The 20,877-nt window shown below is 33.0% G+C and overlaps 1 protein-coding gene across 25 annotated transcripts in view; it reads left to right on the top strand.

Annotated features, from left to right (window-relative positions):
- PCM1 (pericentriolar material 1) overlaps positions 1 to 20,877 on the top strand; it is an 80,195-nt gene that overhangs the window by 17,427 nt on the left and 41,891 nt on the right. For 14 of the 25 annotated variants that reach the window (XM_025049954.1, XM_025049949.1, XM_025049951.1 and 11 more), the window contains 15 exons: positions 1,411 to 1,588; positions 1,752 to 1,841; positions 4,068 to 4,177; positions 5,824 to 6,040; positions 7,935 to 8,136; positions 9,116 to 9,289; positions 9,780 to 9,934; positions 10,055 to 10,293; positions 14,272 to 14,426; positions 14,567 to 14,696; positions 15,646 to 15,786; positions 16,503 to 16,693; positions 17,935 to 18,138; positions 19,475 to 19,694; positions 19,798 to 19,943. In XM_025049954.1, coding sequence (XP_024905722.1) covers positions 1,411 to 1,588; positions 1,752 to 1,841; positions 4,068 to 4,177; positions 5,824 to 6,040; positions 7,935 to 8,136; positions 9,116 to 9,289; positions 9,780 to 9,934; positions 10,055 to 10,293; positions 14,272 to 14,426; positions 14,567 to 14,696; positions 15,646 to 15,786; positions 16,503 to 16,693; positions 17,935 to 18,138; positions 19,475 to 19,694; positions 19,798 to 19,943 — 2,552 coding nt within the window. The remainder of the gene's footprint in view (positions 1 to 1,410; positions 1,589 to 1,751; positions 1,842 to 4,067; positions 4,178 to 5,823; positions 6,041 to 7,934; positions 8,137 to 9,115; positions 9,290 to 9,779; positions 9,935 to 10,054; positions 10,294 to 14,271; positions 14,427 to 14,566; positions 14,697 to 15,645; positions 15,787 to 16,502; positions 16,694 to 17,934; positions 18,139 to 19,474; positions 19,695 to 19,797; positions 19,944 to 20,877) is intronic. The other 11 variants (XM_025049959.1, XM_025049963.1, XM_015592860.2 and 8 more) reach the window with 4 other exon arrangements.

The raw sequence follows: 20,877 nt of genomic DNA, 5'->3' as shown, positions 1-20,877 counted from the left end.
GTGTAAAAGTCCATAATATTAAATTTTTAAAATTAGATAGCTTTCAGATTACTTTGAGGTCTAAATTATTTTTGATAGATGGGAAGATTATAAATTAGATGGCGATAAACATTCTTGAAGGTTTTCTTTTTTCCTAGATGTTTTTTTTTGCCTTATTTGTGTAATGTTTCTTCTCCTAATTAATTACCATTGATACTTTGCGGAAGTATTTAATATCAATCTGGAGAGATTTCTCTTACTCTGTTGAGATCTGTACTTATTTGGATCTGGTTTAACATTTTACAAATGACTTTGATGGAATTATTTTGAATCAAATCTGAGAAGTGATCTATTGATAGTTATCCTTCTCCCCTTCTAATTGTTTTTTTTCCCCCCCAAGATATAAACAGTCTTGAAATAAGCCAGAACTAAGAAGATGAGTTAGGACAAGAAAGAATATAATATTCATGTCTAAGTTAATAGAAGTATTTTTTGTAAATAGTAGGTAAAATCATTAAACTTTTAAAATAGGATTTTTAATAAGGCAAATCAATGATGAAAAATACCATTATGGTAAACATTTTGTGCATAATTTGGCTTATAATTTATTGTTATATTTAAATTTTTTTTTGCTTAAGCAACTTACTTTTTCTAGTTGTTACATTTGAGTAGTTTTTTAAAACTTAGTTTTTAAAATAATCTGATCTGCTACTTTTAAGCAAAATGCTAGGTTTTGGAGGGAATTTCAAAGCACTTAATGTCTTCAAGATCAGCTAAATGAACATATTTTAAAAGAAAAAATATAAAATTTTTGCTTTATCATTTGCTTGTATAAGGTGATGCAAGTAAATTAAAGCCTTTCACATCAAACTGTTAAATACACGTCAAACTGTCAAATAAAAATGTATTTTTAAAATTTCTGTCCTTGGTTAGAAAATAGTGGGTTTGTTTTTGTTTTGTTGATTTTTTAAACATCACTTATAGGAGTAAGGCAGAATGTTTTTTAGTCTGGTCTTTTTCAAGGATACTTTTAGGCATTAGCCTGGTATGATCTATTCCTTCTTTTCTGTAAGGCCTGGATCCCTGGTGTGTGGAGCGGGAGGGTAGGGGCTCCTTTTGCCCTCTTGGCCTCCCTATTTTTTTTTTTTTTTGTCTGCCTTTTCTTTACTTTCCTTTTATTAATTCCTTTCTGTGCTAAGCCATGCCATTGTTTATGGTTTTTCACTGTGAAATTGTCTAACTGCCTAATCCTTAATATGACAAGCTATCTCTGTATTATCATTTTTTTCTTTTCCTTTCAGTCTACTAAAACTATATCTAGGGTGGTATATTTAATACTGTTTTATTATCTGTGTATGTACTTTGCCATTGCTAGTTGAAACAGGAACATGAATTTTATTAGATATAAGTATTGTTGGTTTTATTTTCCAGGCCAGAGATCCTCAGCAGGAGCCTATGGAAGAGATAGAAAATTTGAAGAAACAACACGATTTATTAAAAAGGATGTTACAGCAGCAGGAGCAACTGCGAGCTCTGCAGGGACGACAGGCTGCTCTTCTGGCTCTGCAACATAAAGCAGAGCAAGCTATTGCTGTGATGGATGATTCAGGTATGCCACAAACTTAGAATGTTGCTTTTATAAGCAAGGCTCAATAAATAATGGAATTGCAAGGTGGATTCTGGTTATTGTATAGTTAGATCTTGATTGTTGACTAGCTTAGAAACTTACATGTGAGGCTTACCCTATCATGTGCTTTTCTCTGGTTATGCAGAAAAGATTGCAGGGACAACTCCTGGCCATCATACTGTACCGTGCAGCCAGCCAGCTCGCTCTCCTTTTCATCAGAGAGTACCCTTAAGAGGTAAAAGGGATAGGCTGTAGTTCTATTTTTGTACCTCAGACTGATAGAGCTCTTGATGCTTTTATTTCCACCTTTAGTACTTTATTCAATAAGGATTGCCATAGTTTGCTTGCCTCCTAAGGGTTAAAACCTTAAGTGAGACAGCGATTAAATTTATAGAGCTTCTTTAGCTTCTAAGGTTAGTAGTAGTTCTAATTAGGTATCCAGTTAGGTACACTAGTTTTTTTGAACTATATATCCTGTACAATCTTCCTGAGACTCAGAAATATTCTTTCTTCTTCCTTCTTGCATAGCCATGTATCATTTAGGTGGAAATTTTATTGAATTCTTTAATATTGAGTACAATTTTATAGTTTGACTCACCACCTTCAACGTGTTTAATTTCTCATTAAGTTGAAAACAAATGATTACTTACTAAAACTCAGTAAAATGAAGGTATATTTTCTAGTCCATCATCTCAGTCTAATAATAATTTATCTCTTGTAGGCTCTCTACTTTCAGTCCCCACTGAGGTTAGCTTGTTGTTACTCAGTTTATTATGCAGTCTGCACCTAGCCCCACTGGCTCAGCCCTCTGATCACTGTTATGGATAACTTAATTTTGCATTTTCACGAGGAACTTTATGACGTGCATGTACCTTACCCTTGTAATAATTATATAGTTTTGTATATAGCATGATATATATTAATAATTATACAGATTTTTATCTCCACTTTTTCCTTATAAAATCCAAAAGTATCATTAGCTCTTACAGATATATCTGGGGGAAAAAACATTTTACCAGTGACCAATACTAAATATTTTTAAATATTTTTAATGTTTGGAGTATCAGATGTAAGACTTTGCTGTGATAGTTATGTTATTTCATGTAATTACATTTACATGATCTCCTTGGATCATAACAAAACTGTTAGTCGCTGGAGCTTTTTTTCTTATTCTTATTTTATAGAGAAGGAACTCTAATATAGAATTTGTGGCTTGCCTACCTACGCTTCTACGGAATTTTAATAGAATCAGATTTCTTGAGTCTAGGTCAATGGTCTTTATTTATGAATATGAACTTTTATTTTTAAGTAAGCAGGTAGTCTCCTTTTTTTTAATGTGTAGTATTGCCACTGGTAGAATGAATAAGAGTTTAAATTTATCTATTTCAAAGAATTTTAGGTTAGCAATTTTAAAATAGATTTTTGTATTTATGAGATTTAACGGGAATACTGATGAAAAGCCGAATAATCTTCTGGTGTATGAGAGGCAACATAAATTGTCATGGGAGCAAGTACTCCTTTCATCATTTAACTAGAAAGTTGTATTAGTTATCGAGACGGTAGTTTCTTTCTTTTCAAAACAAATTTGAACTAGATATGAGGAATTCTTTCTAGCCCCGAAATTCTAATTTCTCAGTGGGGAAATCTAGTATTTTCCTTTAAAACAAGCAGTTTATAGCCAGTGCCTCTTTCAGAGCTGGAGAGGATAAGCACGGGGTGGTTGGGTAGCAGACCAGTAACTGTTATCAAAATTTCCATCAGAATACTGCCTTAGGATAAAAACTACGGTCTTTTAGTATGACTTGTGTCACAAGCAGTTCAATAAATTATCTGTTCTGTTGCAGGGGTCAGCAAACTACGGCCAGCTGGATTTGGCCCACTGCCTCTAATAAAGTTTTCTGGAACACAGCCCTGCTCATTTGTTTATGTACTGTCTGTTGCTTTTGCCTTGTAGTGGCAAGGTTGGGTAGTTGAGACAAAAATTATATTTCCACAAAACCCAGCATATTTATTATCTGAATCTTTAAGTAAAATTTGCCAGCTCCTTAACGAGAGCATTGATTCTTTCGTTCATGTTGGGAGAGGTGGGGATTGAGACCTGTCAGAATCAGCTGCTATTTTTCAGGCTAACCACTTTTCCTGCCTTTCCCCTAACCCAGCCTGAAATACCCACCCCCACCTTCACTCCATTCATTTACTTCTTAATTGGGTCATATGTGTCCCTCGAATGGTGGAACAGAGAAAGATGATTTCTGAGTTTCCCTTTATTTTCAGGTTAGATGGAAACTTAAATGATAGGTTGGCAGATAAATCTGAGGGTTAACTAGTTTCAAATTAGGTGAGGTTTTTTTTTTTAGTTCCTTCCCTCCCCTCCCCCAAAATTTAATTTTATCTTCTTAGAAATTGAAAAGATATTGTACTTATTTGTTTGCTTTAATGAATGGTTGTTAATTTTTTTCAGCTGTAGCAGAAACTTCAGGTAGCCTATCTGGAGTCAGTATCACATCTGAATTAAATGAAGAATTGAATGATTTAATTCAACGTTTTCATAATCAGCTTCGTGATTCTCAGGTAACAATTTAATATAGTCGAGTTTAAAATCACATTAATTGTAACAGTGGTGCTCAAACTTTACTGAGCATAAGTATCACCTGGCATGATTGTTAAAAAAAAATGTAAATTTCTGGTTAGTAGAATCTCCCTACTTTCAAAAATTATGATTCATACATTTGGGATGGGCTTCCCCTGTGTGATTCCAGTGCTGGTAGTCTGTGCTGGGACTGTATGTTGAGAAACACTAAATTAGAGGAAAATCTACTTTGAATTGAATAGTGAAATTTTCCCTTTATATGCTACTAGATGACGTGTTCTTTTTTCCTCTCAAAGGTTAATGGTTACAACTTCTAAGTTGTGTTTGAATCTATCATCATCTTGCATTATTTTACTAACAATTTTAAGAAAACTCTTAAGTTTAATTTTGGAGTTAATAAGTTTATAATTTGTTAACCTTTTAAAATAATGATACAAATGCAAAATTTTCAGTCTGTTGTGGGCCTAGAGTAATAAAGGGTGAATTGATACCTCTCCACTGGAAATAAGTATGATTGAAGACTCACTGTCTCCTATCTGCCAACCAAATGAAAATAAGAATATAGCCCAACCACTTTAGGGAGTTATTTAACAATATATAGTAAATTTTTCCTAGTAACCATACAGCGGCCCACCTTAGAGAAACACTCATGTTCACAAAGAGATATGTGCAAGAATGTTCATGGCAGCATTGTGATAACAGCAAAAAGTCAGAAACAAATGCCCATGAACAGGGAAATGGACTAATAAATTATGATATACTTTAGGGTGAAATCCTGTAACCAGTTGCAGTAACCGAACCAGAGCTAATGAACAAAAAATGCAAGTTTAAGAAGAATACCACTTAGTTTATATTTAAAATATATAAAGAACATACATAATAGGCATTATGAAATAAAAGCATATATAAGAATGGTAGATATCTAATTTTATATTATGATTACCTCTGGATAGAGTAATAGGATTGGGGACTGGTACATTTAGAGCTTTAGCTATATCTTTAATGTTACATTTCTCTTAAAAAAAATTGATGCAAATGTAGCAAAATGTTAAAATTGGACTGAGATCAGTGCTATTTATTCATTATATGATTCCCTAAAGCCTTAGTGAATTTTCTAAATGTTCCACATATATATATATATTAAATAGAAGAACATAAGAAAGGAGTGGTAGGAAAAACTGGTAGGCTAAGAAGTTAGAGTTTATGGTGGTAGTTCTAAGAAGATAGTAAAAGAAAATATCTTTGAAGGTTTATTTTGTATGAAGTGTGGCATTTCTGGATTAATTTAGATTTACTTGATTTATATCCAGATAATAATATCCAGTGAATCCAAGACCACCAATGTGTGTCTGTATCTGGATTTATATCCAGATAATAATATCCAGTGAATCCAAGACCACCGTGTAGTTAATGTGTGTCTGTAAAAGCATATGTACATGTGTGTTATAGTGGCACACCAGGAAGCACTATGCAATTTAGGAATAGGAAAGACATACATTTACCCACCAATACAACTTCGGCAAATATTTATCGCTTTTTATTAAGAATTTTTATGCACTTTCAAAATGAGAATGCAACCTTTAATTCCTTAATCGTTATTTTTCTTTTCCTTTTTTTTTTATAATAGTCTCCAGCTGTTCCAGATAATAGGAGACAAGCAGAAAGTCTTTCATTAACTAGGGAGGTTTCTCAGAGCAGGAATTCATCAGTTTCAGAACATTTACCTGATGAGAAAGTCCAACTTTTTAGCAAAATGAGAGTGTTACAAGAAAAGAAACAAAAAATGGACAAACTGCTTGGGGAACTTCATACACTTCGAGATCAGCATCTGAACAATTCATCATGTAAGTAAATCTGGCTTAGCCATGTAAGATGTAGGACACATAGTATTATGGTGGCACATGATAATTAGTGAATACTTGGTGAATGAATGAACAGGTTTTCAAGAAAATTATAAGTTTTGTGGAGAAATAGGACCTGCATGTGAAGTTTTTAAATAACAAGGCAGCGTATGATAAAAGCCAAATAGATGGTGGATCTGTTTCATAATTCAGAAAAGGGAAAGAATAAAGTCGAGCCTTGAAAATTGGTAGGATTTTATTTAATAAGGGAAAAGTAGAAGAGAAGGTGGTAGCTTTTAGTTGCTTAGACATAATAATACTGCATTTTTTAGAATTTTCAAAATTTTTCCTTAAATATAACTCAAATTAGTACTTTGATTTAAAAACTATTAGATTTAGAAAGTACTTATAAAAAAGTTATGAGATACTTATATAGTATAAATAGTCTAGCTCAGAAATTCTATAACTTACATCCTTTTTAAAAATATATAAATAGTCATCTCAGGTGGGAATAGGAAAGGCATAGTCATCCTAGTTATACTAGTTATATGGTTATACTAGTTAAATAGGAAAGTCAGTAGTCATCTTACTTATACTATAGGAACTATCTTTTCTGTTCCACAGATGTTTTATTTGCCTCTAATTCATATCTAGTTGCTGGTTCTCATTTGTTGTCCTTATACCTTCTCACGACTGGTTCTTGCCTCTTACCCAAACAGTTAGTAGTAGGAGCTAAAGCATTGGAAATGGAGTCAGTAGGATCAGCCCCAGCTGGTCATTATTCTCCAACAGCCAGCTGCTATCTTATTAAAGAAAAAACAAGGGGTAGAAGCATTTCTGGAGTCCCTGTTCCTTATCCTTCACTCATCTCTTATTTCTCTGCTACCTCCAAAAGATTTGGCCCTGAAACATACTCTCTTCTTTTCCCTGACCTCTGCTAATCTTTTCCTGATCTAGAATATAATCTAATCCCAGTGCTTATCCTTCCTAAACAGATTAAGACAACTAAGAAAACCTTAAAATTCGAAAGTTGTACTCAAGGCCTTGTGATCAGTTTTATACATATAAAGAAAGCAGCACTCTGCCTGTCGATGATGCCAAAAAAGTCATTTTCTTCCCACTGGGAAACTGAAAGAAGCAGCAAAAAGTAGAACAGTCAAGGAATAGAGTGAAGAGACTATCTGTAGCAATTGATATTATTGGCAACAAAAAATTATGGTTGTTGCTATGAGAAAGAGATAAATGACTAGTTTTAAAGTCGTAAGAGAGAAGTGCGAAGATTCTTAATCTCTGTTACTCTTGAAGGCATAAGATATTCTTTGTATGATCTGTGTGGACAGAAAAGTAATTAAAATGTAGTTCAAGGTCTAAAGAGGATTAGCCATCATCTAATTAGTACATTTTATTGCTGAGCAGTATTTCATGGTATGGATTTTTTTTTGGAACAAGGAAAAGTTTCATCTTGGAGCCCAAATATAATTTCCTATGAGCACTTAGAGATATAACATGGTAAGGCTGCCCTGTAAGGATCTGTAGATTGGTGTACTGCACATCATGCACAGTGGCCTTGTTTAACTGAACCTAGAACCAAGTTTATCAAAGAATACTCTAGTTACTTTTTAAAGGTAAAATATCATAATTCTTACCAATTTCCATCTTGTGTGTGTTCTTTCTTTTCTGTTTTAACTCTGCGTTTGGTTGAGGGACATGTTAATAAGTGACCTGAATGTTATATCCTTAAGTTTCTGAAATTTAAATCTGCAGAATTTAAGATGTTAATGATTACTTTTTTTTCCTACATCTAAGCAGACTATGAATAATCATTGTTTAATGCCATATTTGTTTATGGTAACTTGTGTTTTTTTTGTTTTTTGTTTGTTTGTTTGTTTGTTGGTAGTTGTGCCTTCTTCAGCCTCTCCACAAAGGAGTATGGATCAAAGAAGTATTACTTCAGCTCCCTCGGCTTCTGTAGGCTTAGCACCAGTTGTCAATGGAGAATCCAGTGGCCTCACATCATCGGTTCCTTATCCTGCTGCTTCTCTAGTTTCTCAGAATGAGAGTGAAAATGAAGGCCATCTAAATCCAACTGAAAAACTCCAGTAAAACACTTTTACAAATATTGTTACAAAGATCAGAATTGAATAGTGGGAATAAATTCTGGGATTTTTCTTTTTTTTGATTATCGCTAATACTGGAAAAACTATAATATAAACATTCTTAAGTGATATGGTGATAGAAATGTGTGTGTGTTATATGGCCAATCTTTGAGTTGTCCAAGTGATATGTGACTTTGTAATACAGGTAATTTCTGTTAGGTAATGTATTTCCATTTTCAAATAAAAGATTAGAAATAGCTGGACTAAAGTTATAAGATTTCTATATTCAAATAGTTTAGATCTCATCCAGGCTTTATAGAGTCAGATAACTCTGAAATTATAGCTCTCAAGGCTGTGTGACTGTGGGCTTATAACTTACCCTCACTTAGCCTCTGTAAAATAGGGATAATAATATACCTGTTCATAAAGGTATTTTAAGGATTTAAAAACATTGGCATAACTCTTGCCACTTAACTAAAAACTCAACAGACTTGTTATTTTTGGTAAACACTCTGTGTTATAGATCTCTGTATGTTACAGACAAATCAAGATCTCTGTTACAGACAAATCAGGAACCTGTAAATGCTCAATAATGCCCGCATACCTGACTTGTCTGAGAGCTGGTACTCAAATTGAGTATTTTTGTACTTCTCATTTTTGATATGTATTAAGAAACCTAGAAATATTTTTGACATTGAATTCTAAGCTATCAAATATATTTTGACATTGAATTTTAAGCTATCTGCTTAAAGTGAGCACTTGAAACTGGTTTTCTTAGGCTTTTGTCCCTAACAACATAAAATAAAGCGATGAGATTTTGAGTAAGCTGGACTTGAAATTAAATCTCTATAGTCACACTGCCTAGATATTTAACTAGGTTTAAATTTTGTGCTGGCTGCTATCATGAAAACAATGCATGCTTTACTTTGCTGAAATGGATATTAATATATACATATATATATATATATATATTGTTTTTCAGGAAGTTAAATGAAGTTCGAAAAAGATTGAATGAACTAAGAGAATTAGTTCATTATTATGAGCAAACATCAGATATGATGACAGATGCTGTAAATGAGAATACAAAAGATGAAGAAACTGAAGAGTCAGAATATGACTCTGAGCATGAAAATTCTGAACCTGTTACTAATATTCGGTAAGAACTTTCTTTGTTTTTCGAACATATTCTAACTTAATACTTTTAATATAGAATCAAAGAAACTTCAATTGAATGCTATTTGCCTTTTAGTTAAACTTTTCTCCTGTTAAGTCTGCTGTTTTGTTCCGTGTAATCTTACTTGCTCTGTAAAGGAAAAAAATAGAAAAGTATTGATAAAAGTAGTTTAGTAAATTTGCTGTTTGTTAGATCAAGTGCAAGTAAATCACAAGAAGTATCTAACTTAGCATTTTCTTACCTCTCTATTTTTAGATATAATTTTGATTTTTCAGATGTTTTTCTTATTAAATTTCCAAATAGCAGAAGTTAATGAAAAGCACAAGCCATTTATTCATAGTACGAATATAAATGGGAAGTAGCCAATGATGTTCTTATGGAATTATTTTATCAACAGTTCTAAAATTTTGATTTTTAGTGTTGTTTTTATTTTTTTACCTTAAATAACTTCAGGCTGTTTTCTTTCTTTTAGAAATCCACAAGTAGCTGCCACCTGGAATGAAGTCAATAGTAATTCTAATGCACAGTGTGTTTCTAATAATAGAGATGGCAGATCAATTAATTCTAATTGTGAAATTAACAACAGATCTGCTGCCAACATAAGGGCTTTAAATGTACCTCCTTTAGGTATGATCATATGAATATGACTATTCACAGAAATTTTTGTTATAGTCTTGGGAATTGGATTTTCTTTGATTAGTACTCTTAAGTTTATTAAATTACTGTTTTAATAATACATGTTTCCAGCAGATTGTCGATATAATAGAGAAGGAGAACAGGGGATTCATGTTGCACAAGGTGAAGATGAGGAGGAAGAGGAGGAAGAAGCAGAAGATGAGGGAGTCAGTGGAGCTTCATTATCTAGTCATAGGAGCAGTGTGGTTGACGAGGCTCCAGAAGATGCTGAATTTGAACAGAAGATCAATAGACTTATGGCTGCAAAACAGAAACTTAGACAGTTACAAGATCTTGTTGCTATGGTACAGGTAGATACTGCTTGATTTTTTAAAAAACTGTCAAATAGTATACTCTAATGGTAAAATTTGTTTGATAATTTTGTTGGTATAATTATACTAATATTTGTTTATTGAGTTCTTACTGTATGTGAGGTTTAAGTGCTGAGCACTTTACATGCCATATATCAGAGATGAGCATACTTTTTTATTAAGGGTGAGATAGTAAATATTGTAGGCTTTGTGGATTGTACAGTCACTACTCAGTGCAGAAGCAGCCATATTTGAGATGCAAACAAATGTGTATGGCTGGGTTCCAACATAATAACTTTATTACAAAAACAGATGTGTTTGTTTTTTTTGCAGGAGACCCTAGTCTTTATTTTATTTTTTAAAATTTGTTTTTCAGTTACAATTGACATACAATATTTTATTGCTCTCAGGTATACAACATAGTGATTAAACATTTATATACCTTACAGAGTGATCCCCTTGATAAGTCTAGTACCCATCTAACACCATACATTGTTATCATTAATTATATTTCCTATGCTGTACTTTATATCTCCGTGACTATTTTCGTAACTGGAAATTTGTACTTTTTAATCCCTTTCACCATTTTTTACCTATCCCTGCAACCTCTCTTCCATCTGGTGACCAATTTGTTCTCTGTATCTATAAGTTTGTTTCTGTTCTGTTTGCCCATTTATTTTGTGTTTTGGATTCTACATATAAGCAAAATCACCAGTTTTGTACCAGTTACTTGTAAAATGTCAGTGAGGTAGATATTAAACAGATTAATTGACCAAGGTTATATTGTAATCAGAGTCAGAATTGAGACTATTAGCCATATACATTTTGTCTTGTTCAGTAAGACCAAATTAGTAAAGTTGGAACTATTAGTCATAAATTTTAAAAAGCCATTGTACATAAGTATGTACATAACTATTAACATTTCTGTATTGACTAACTTATTTAGCTTTTTGCAGTTTGTTAGACTAGTTGTAATCTTTCTAAAGCAACAAAAATAATTGAACTTTTATTCATTCTTTTTCATCTGTTAGGTGTTTCTACTTCTCAGTAATGTAATCACTAGAAATATTTTTTAGAGTGACTTTCTAAAGCAGGAGTTTCTAACTCCTGGGCCACAGCCTGGTACCAGCCCGTGGCCTGTTAGGAACCGGGCCGCACAGCAGGAGGTGAGCAGTGGGCAAGCTAGTGAGACTTCATTTTTATTTGCAGCCGCTCCCCAGTGCTAGCATCACTGCCTCAGCTCCACCTCAGATCGTCAGGCATTAGATTTCATAGAAACACACAGATCCCTGGTGCCAAATAACGTTGGGACCCTAAAGTATTGAAATTTGTATCATTTTTGGAAGCCAAAAAACTTCATTTAGAGGACTATAACATAGATAATATCAGTAGATGTTATAGTTGGAAAAAATGAAGTGTAAAACATTAAAATTAACCACATTAATAAATTATAGAAAAACAGTTTTTATCATGCATGAAAAAAATTTCAAATTTTATTCAAAACTTCTTTAAAATGCTACTTAATTTTGAATAACTCAAGTAACAGATGAATGCTCCCATTGTTAGAAAAGGGAAACGTGGCTAGTAAACTCCCTGTGGACCTCCATTTATAATCCCATTATCCTTCACAGAAGTTATAAATTCTATTTTCTCAGACCCTTTTTCTGTGCTTTTATGTACATCAGTATGCACTTATTAAAAAATACATAGAAGTTTTGATTTTAAAAATTATATATTATTACACAGCTTGCTATTTTTCCCCACTCCACAATGTCTTAGAGAAGTTTTTATATCAGTATATGTAGCTCTGTATAATTTTATAGATGAATAATTATGAAATATTATATAAAAAGTAACTATAGGATATAAATAATAGTGCATATGCACGTGTGCGTATGTATTAAATACAAGTCTTTTTAGCTGCAGCATAGTTTTCTGTAGTGTCACTGGGCTTTAGTTAATTTGTGATCCTATTGAATGCTCCAGCGAACATTCTTGTACAAGCCTCTTTGCATTTGTATTTTTCAAGAGCAGAAAAGAAGTGGAATTGCTATGTCAGAGTTTATGCACATTTTAATTTTAATGGACACTGCTTAATTGCTCTCCAGAATGACTCTATTAATTGGTATCTCAGTGGTATATGAGTCCATTTTCCTATACCCTTGATTGCATTTTATTATATTGATATACTACAGCTTGTTTAACCAGTACTGGAATTGGCTTTTGGCTTTTTCCAGGTTTTCTCTCTTATAGCAAGGGCTTTTGTATAAACACATGAATACAAACACACATAGTTGTGTATGTAATATATACGTGTTTTTGCTCATATATTCAAAGTATATCTGTAAATATATAAACCAATAACATTGGTTACCTATGGAGAATGAAATGATCTAGGAGACAGGGATGGAAAGAAGACTTGCTTTTTAAATGTCTTTTTTACTTTTTGAACTTTGATCATAATAGTATAACCTTTTGAGAATATTAAGACAGCTTCTAAAACAATAATAGCTTGTGCTATCTTGTGACTTCCCCATTTTTTAAAAGATTCCTTCACATTTATTACCCAAAGTATTAATAATCAGAAATGATGAATAACTTGGTAGTTTACAGATGAATCAGCTTAATATTAGGCCTATATTGAGTGGAGATCTTTTGCTTTAGAGAGTGTTCTAAGACCTGAAATATATGTGAGAAATGAGGAAACTGCAACCTAGAGGGATTAATTAAGGGGTCTCCTCCTGAAAGAGAGCTATTGAAAAAATGATCAATGAGTTTTACTCATTTTACTAAGGGTAGTCTTTTTTATTGTATCTTTGCGTATATCCTTTGCCAAGAGACTCAGGAGAATGTCTAGACATATGTATAGTTATCATGATTCTATAAAGCTATTATTACTCTTAATGATTAGATTAGCTTGGACAACTTACATTGTCCTTATGAAACTTTATGTGTCTTAGAAGTCTCCAGATGGCCATCTCTTAGTTCCTTACTTAGTCTGTTATGCAACACGTATCAGTACAATAATTCTTTAGTCAATTACTTAGTATTTAGTGTTGGAGATTATGTCATTTCAGTTGTTTACTCATATTGCCCTCTGAAATGTCATGCACTGTTGTTTTATATATCTTGTATCATATTTTTTCTACTTTTTATTATGTGAAAATACCTCATGATCTAGCTTTTTTCTCAAGTCCCAACCTAGTTACTTTGTAATCCTATCCATACTAATAAGGAATTAGGTTGGTTTTTAGATTGCAGACCAAAATAACACTGTCTACAAACTTAAAATCAATTAGATAGTTTTATAATTAACAGTCAGCTCTAACTCTTTAAGGTTTTATTAGAATGATATTTCCAAAGGTTAACGTTTCAGTTGAGGACCTCAGAGAAAGCATAAGTAAATAAGTGTAAAATATGTAGAATTAAATGTTTTTAAGAAAGTGTAGTAGTTCACTCCAAACTCCCATTTTAATAGGTATATTGATTTCAAGAGAAGATGTGGATCTACCGTTAGGAAGATAGGAACTTTAGTTGTTTTTACAGTACTTATTATAGATTTGATGTGGTAAATTCTCATTAGTTTTTCTATTGTGAGCCATTCAATGGACATTGATTCTATGAAATCGTTAATATCATAGTTAAATCTTAAGAGTTCCCAGCTCCAATAGTATGTTTTTTTAATCTTTATATTTTCTAGAAAGCTTTCTTTAATAGCTCAGTATCTGGTCAAGATAAAAAAAAGCAACTTAATATTTGTCATTGCTGTGTAATAGGCAGCTCAAGTTTTAAATGTACTGTTTAGTTTTAATACTCATTTTCTGCCATTGGTAAAGGAGTAACTTCAGTGTTCTCAAAAAAATGTACTTTCTCTGCTTCTTTAATTTTTATTCTATGTAAATTTGACGGATTAATGGTATTTACTAAGATATAAAATGGATATATCAAGATTATTTTAATATAATGATGTGGTTTTAGGATGATGATGTAGCAGATCAAGGAGTTATTTCTGCCAGTACTTCAAATGTGGATGATTTCTACCCAGCAGAAGAAGACACTAAACAAAATGCAAATAACACTAGAGGAAATGCCAATAAAATACAGAAAGATGCTGGAGTAAATGAAAAGGCAAGGTATGTTAAGCTCATAGCCTTCATTTAATAAAAATTTAGTGTCTGTAATAGAGAAACTACTTGGCTAAGTGTACTGTATTATATCATGCTTAATGCTATCAGATTTACTAGAGCCCACAAATATGTTAATTTAATTATAGAGAGAAATTTTATGAGGCTAAACTACAGCAGCAACAGAGAGAGCTCAAACAATTGCAGGAAGAAAGAAAGAAACTGATTAAGATTCAAGAGAAAATTCAAGCATTGCAAAAGGCATGTCCTGACCTACAGGTAATTAGGAAATTTCTTTCTTTGAAAAGATGTTTAAAACAATGTCAACTGAAAGTACTCTTTTTCTAGTACTGAGACAACAGACATACCTGCTAATTTTATGATTAATGAAACGGATGAAGTAATGAAATGGGTTAGGGATATATATTTATACTGTGAAAGCTAGCACATAGGAATTGACTGATTATTTCCATTCTTTTAGTTGTTAGAAATCTGTAGCTAGCTGTAGATTCAGAACATGGGTATTTATAACTATTAAAATACTCTGGTTTGAACATAGCAATTAAGGGACTAAGATTATATAATAAAGCTTTTAAACCATCATGGGTTATCTAGGGAGATTAATTGAAATATTTTATTTGTAATTTGAATATTAACTGTATATACCTTTGCTTATTAATAGTACCCTATACATAGTCTTTGAACAGAGAATGAACAGTCTTTGACCATGTCAGGTAATCAGGAGAGGAGTTGATATGGAAAGGGAATTCTTTTTGAGATTTTTTTTCCTGAACTTTACGGGTTAGCTTTATTCTTTAGTCAGGTTTTGTTTTCAAGGAATGGAAAATACATCGATATTTTTAATATAACTTTATTTTCTAGACTCTTACCTTTTCTACTTTATCTAATCCTTTTTTCTTATTCCCAGTCTATACAATGTCCAGAGGAATATATGCTAGAGTTGGGTTGAATATATGAAATTTTTTACAATAACATTTTATTCCTGTTTTCTCTGTTGTTCCTGAAAGTTGATTACTACTCATCAACTTTAGCCTGTGTTCTCATCTTTATTATGTCAGATTTTCTTTGGATTATGATGGCAATTGAGGTCTTCTAATAACATTAAATATGTTACTAGAACCCTAGAAAAGTAGTACAATAACTGCTTTTATGGAATTAACAAAATTGCTTTAATTCCTCATAATAATTTTTACAAATCCTTTTTTAGCTGTCAGCCACTAGTGCGGGTAATTGTCCCACAAAAATATATATGCCAGCTGTTACTTCAACCCCAACTGTTAATGAAAATGTAACCAATGCAAGCAAATCTGTTTTTGAGCCGGAAGATCCTTCAATAGTAGATAACGAGGTACTGTATATTGTACCCTTGAGTCTTAAGTTCTTAAGTCTTAAGTTACAAATTTTTTAAAATTTATTTTTTAATTACAGTTGACATACAATATTTTAATAGTTGAAGGTGTACAACATAGTGATTAGACATTTATACTCCTTTCCAAGTGATTACCTGATAAGTCTAATAATACCTCTCTGATGCCATACAATGTTATTACAATATTAACCATATTCCTTATGCTATATATGTCATGTCGTAAGAAATATCTGTGAAACATGTTTTTAAATGTAGCCTGTTCTGTGTCTTTTAGTTGGCGGAAAAAATAATTTTTTTCCAAAAAGTAATTAGGGTCATTTCAAAATAGTCTTGATTGACTTTTTTTAGAAAATATTTGGTAGAATTATATGTAAAGGATAGTTGCAACAAATAGTAATCATTTCAGTTAGAAAAACCTATTTTTTGGCATTTTATTTGTATGTGATTTATAGGAAACATTATTAACTTTCTCTTAATAGTTGATGAAATGTATTGTTTTTATCAAGAATTAATGATTGCCTAACTTTTTATTATTTATCACTAAAATATTTTAGCCTACTTGGATATCTCAGTATAAAAAGGATAGAATGAGAATATAAATCTTTGTTGGTATTGACAGTAGTATTAGCCTGTTATTCTTTAAGACGAAAACAAATCCGGATGTTTACACTAACCTGACTCTGATTTTTAAATAGCTGTGGTCAGAAATGCAAAGACATGAAATGTTAAGGGAAGAGCTGCGCCAGAGAAGAAAGCAGCTTGAAGCTCTGATGGCTGAACATCAGAGGAGGCAAGGTCTAGCTGAAACTGCATCTCCAGTGGCTGTTTCACTGAGAAGTGAGGGATCTGAAAACCTGTGTACTCCTCAACAAAGTAGAACAGAAAAGTAAGAATTGTTTCAATCATTTTTGTTAACATCATCGACTTGAGGCCTGTAGGATAGACAGCCTTGTTGCCTCTACATCACAGCACAAATCTCTTTCAGTGAGGGTCATGTTTAAGCATCACCTTTGTGACTCAGTTTCACTAAATTGAGCTACTTTCTGTTCACAATTTCCCTAGTATCAACTTTCTCTTTTTTAATTACTAAGGCACTTTATCAAATGGTAGTATAGATTTTCTTGAATAGATAAACCTTATTTTCTTAAGGTTTAAACTTGTAAAAAGGAGAAATGCTTGATACTTTGTGGTGCTTTTCCATCAGGCCAGAAATAAGCACTTTTTTCACTTAAATTGAACATCTGCTGTTTGTAAAGTTTCTAACAACCTTAAAATATTTTATTATATAAGACATTTAGTTTTTAAGACTTAATTTTGAAATTTTCATATCAAGAATATTTCTATAAGAGTTAGTAATCTGTGAGATTGTTTATTATTGATATAGTAGTATTCAGGTCTAAAAATTTGAATCCATATTTCTCGTGACCTTATATTTTGATATTCTCAGATGGCATTTCTGGAACACTGCACCAAGCTTCCCTCTTTTTCTTCCTCTTAGAAGAACTTTTCCCATTCTTGGTGTCCCCGTATGCATTTATTAAAGTACATCTACAGTATTTTGTTCTTTTCTGAGTACCACACAGTTGTACTTTAACAAAGTTTTTTGGATAATTTTGATAAGCATCTAGGTTTGAGAACCGTGGGTATAGAATTGTGCTTTCCAATATGGTAGCCACTAGATACAGGTGACTAAGTTAAAGCTAAAAATTCATTTTCTCGGTCACACTAGCCACATTTTAAGTGCTCGTTAGTCATACATACCTAGCAGCTACTATATTGCACAATACAGATATAGATCATCACTGCTATTGTGGAAAGTTCTATGGACAGCTGTGATCTATAAAACTGTTACTCAAGGAAAAGTTAAAAGTCGAAGGGGGTTTAGGAAAAAAATTTTAGCTTATTTGAAGAATTGTTTTGTGGAAGGCAGAGTAAACATATTCTCTATAACAACAGTGGGGAAAGTACTACTCATTTTGTAGTTACTATGATTCAGTGAAAATTTATATACACGTACATGCACATATATGTATATATTTGATATACATATGTCTGGCACATAGTAGGTGGTAAAGTATTTAGCTCATCTCCAGAATGATCACTTGGTTTTTGTCTTTTACCCTTTAGAACAATGGCAACTTGGGGAGGTTCTACCCAGTGTGCACTAGATGAAGAAGGAGATGAAGATGGTTACCTTTCTGAAGGAGTCGTTCGGACAGATGAAGAGGAGGAAGAAGAGGAGCAAGATGCCAGTTCAAATGATAACTTTTCTATGTATCCTCCTAACAGCATGAATCATAACTCTTACCGTTTAAAGGAAACTAAAAATAGGTTAGTTTCACTGGTTTAAATTTTTGCTTGATTTAAAGAGTCTCTGGTCTTTCTAACACCAAGCATTTCTTTGATTCTCCGAACCAACTGGGTGTCCTACAATTTAGATGAATTCTGACACTAACTACTTGGCGTTAGGGCAGACCTCACAAGTTAAGGGCTCAGTCCCACAAAGCTGCCCTCACTTCAGATGCCAGTCATAAGTCCCCAGTCCCCAGGGTACCCACACTTTTGTCTGACATGGCTATAAATTTGGGGGTTCCCACAACACCTCTTCAGGTCCCATAATTTGCTAAAACAATTCACAGAATGCAGGAAAATGCTTGTGTTTACTGGTTTATTATAAAGGAACAGCCAAATGGAAGAGATGTATAGGTTTGGGTAGAAGAAGGGGAACAGAACTTTGATGCTCTCTCTGGGCATACTACTCTCCCAAGTGTGTTCATCAACCCAGAAGCTCTCCTAACCACTGCCTAGTTCAGCAGTTTGGTGGCAGTTCCATTACATACACACAGTTGATTAAATCACTGGCTATAAGTGATTAAATAATCTCCATTCCCTACCCTACTACGCTCCTTGGAGTTAGAGGAATGGAGCTGAACGTGCCAACTCCTTTATAATCACCTGGTTGGTTTTTTTGGTGACCAGCCCCTAAAATGAAGCTGTCTGTGGCCTGCCAAGAGTTATTAACATAAACACTTGTGTGGTTTAAAGGGGCTTATTATGAATAACAAAAGATACTCAGGGATGCCAAGAGTTGGAGGAGCACTGTTTGAAATCTGGGACAAAGACCAAATAAATTTTGTATTATAGCACAAGTGTTGCTGAGATACATCCCAGCTAGACAGGATCAGGATTTATAAGCTTTGATCTTTGCTTCTGTTTTGGGGAGTTTAGCAAAAATTAAAAAATCGTAAATAGTGAAAAAGCTTTTTTAAAGATATTCATTACATTGTTCTAACAGTGAAAAATGTTTCACGATTAAAAAATGGTTAAGTAATTCCAGTTGATGATGTAATATGGCTAAGCTTAAAGCATGAAGAATGAAAAAAATGCTCGTGATATAATCAATATTTTTATTTTGCAGAATACAGAATTGTGTGTATACTTCTGTTTTTAAGACATAAATGAAAAACACTGGAAAAGAGTAAAAAATAATAATTGTATAAGGTTAAAAGCCTGGAATGTTTGTTCCCCTTTGTTTTCTATATTTTTTGGGTCTTTCAAACTTAAAAAGAGAATACTGCTCTATGCACCAGGATGTCAGGGTTTACTGCTAGATTTTAAAAACCAAACAATTATATATGATGACTTAATGCTTTAAATCTTTCATTAGGTGGAAGAATAGTCGCCCTTTTTCAGCAGATGGAAATTATCGTCCTTTAGCCAAGACAAGACAACAGAATATCAGCATGCAACGTCAGGAAAACCTTCGCTGGGTATCAGAACTCTCTTATGTAGAAGAGAAAGAGCAATGGCAAGAACAAATCAGTCAACTAAAGAAACAACTTGATTTCAGTGTCAGTATTTGTCAGACTTTGATGCAAGACCAGCAGGTAAAGTTTACTATGAAAGTAAATTTTTTAAATCTTGTTGTTGAAGTGTGCTACATTTTTCTCAAGTTATCAGTAACTATTATGAATTTTTTTCTTTCCGTAGACTCTATCTTGTCTGCTTCAAACTCTTCTCACGGGTCCTTACAGTGTTATGCCCAGCAATGTTGGCTCTCCTCAAGTACACCTTATAATGCACCAGTTGAATCAGTGCTATGCGCAGCTAACATGGCAACAGAATAATGTACAGAGGTAATCTGTTTCTTAGAAGTAGTGAGACTATATAATAAGTGCAAAGACTGAGCAGGGGATTTTACAGTTATCTTCTGGGGCAAAAGGACAGAGCCAAATTGCATGTTTAAGTCTTCTGTCACCTGAGAATTTTATAAGCAGTGATTTGCCCAGTGTTCTTTAATATTGTGAACTTGACTTTTGTTTTTAAAAATTTATAGTATTCAACTACACACTTACATTAGGTGGATTATATGGTGTGTAACTTATTTCAGTAAAGCTGCACACACAAAAAAATGAGCTTCATACAGTTATACTTAACTATCTGATAGACGTGCAAAGAGCAGTTCTTGTTCAAAAGGCTAAGTTACTGAATTAAGCCTGCAGGACAAGCACATATTTGTTGTAGTAAATATCAGAGCAGTCAGCCTGTTTTGCATGCTTTTGAATCACTTTTTGCATATATTCTTTCTGAATGTACTTTATTTTATTTATTTTTTTAATTAAGTTTATTGGTAACATTGATTAATACAGTCATATAATTTTCAGATGTATATTATCATTTGGCATCTGTATATTGTGTGTTCACCACCCAAAGTCCAGTTTCCTTCAGCTACTATATATTTGATCACGTTTACCCACTTCACCCTCCCCTACCCCCCTATATTTGACCCCCTTTACCCTGTCTATTTCCCCCTCTTCCCCTATCCCACTAGTAACCACTAATCTATAGTCCTCTGGTAACCACTAGCCTATAGTCCATGTTTATGAGTCTCTGTTTGTTTGTCCTGCTCATTTGTTGCTTTTAGGTTTATTTCCCACATATAAGTGATATCATGTGATTTTTAACTTTTTCTGTCTGGCTTATTTCGTTTAGCATCATCACTTCAAGGTCCATTTATGTTGTCACAATTGGCAGTATTTCATCTCTTCTTATGGCTGAGGAATATTCCAT

This window comes from Pteropus alecto, unplaced genomic scaffold (assembly GCF_000325575.1).
Source record: "Pteropus alecto unplaced genomic scaffold, ASM32557v1 scaffold24, whole genome shotgun sequence".
NCBI lineage: Eukaryota > Metazoa > Chordata > Mammalia > Chiroptera > Pteropodidae > Pteropus > Pteropus alecto.
This window is presented reverse-complemented; position numbering and strand designations above follow the sequence as displayed.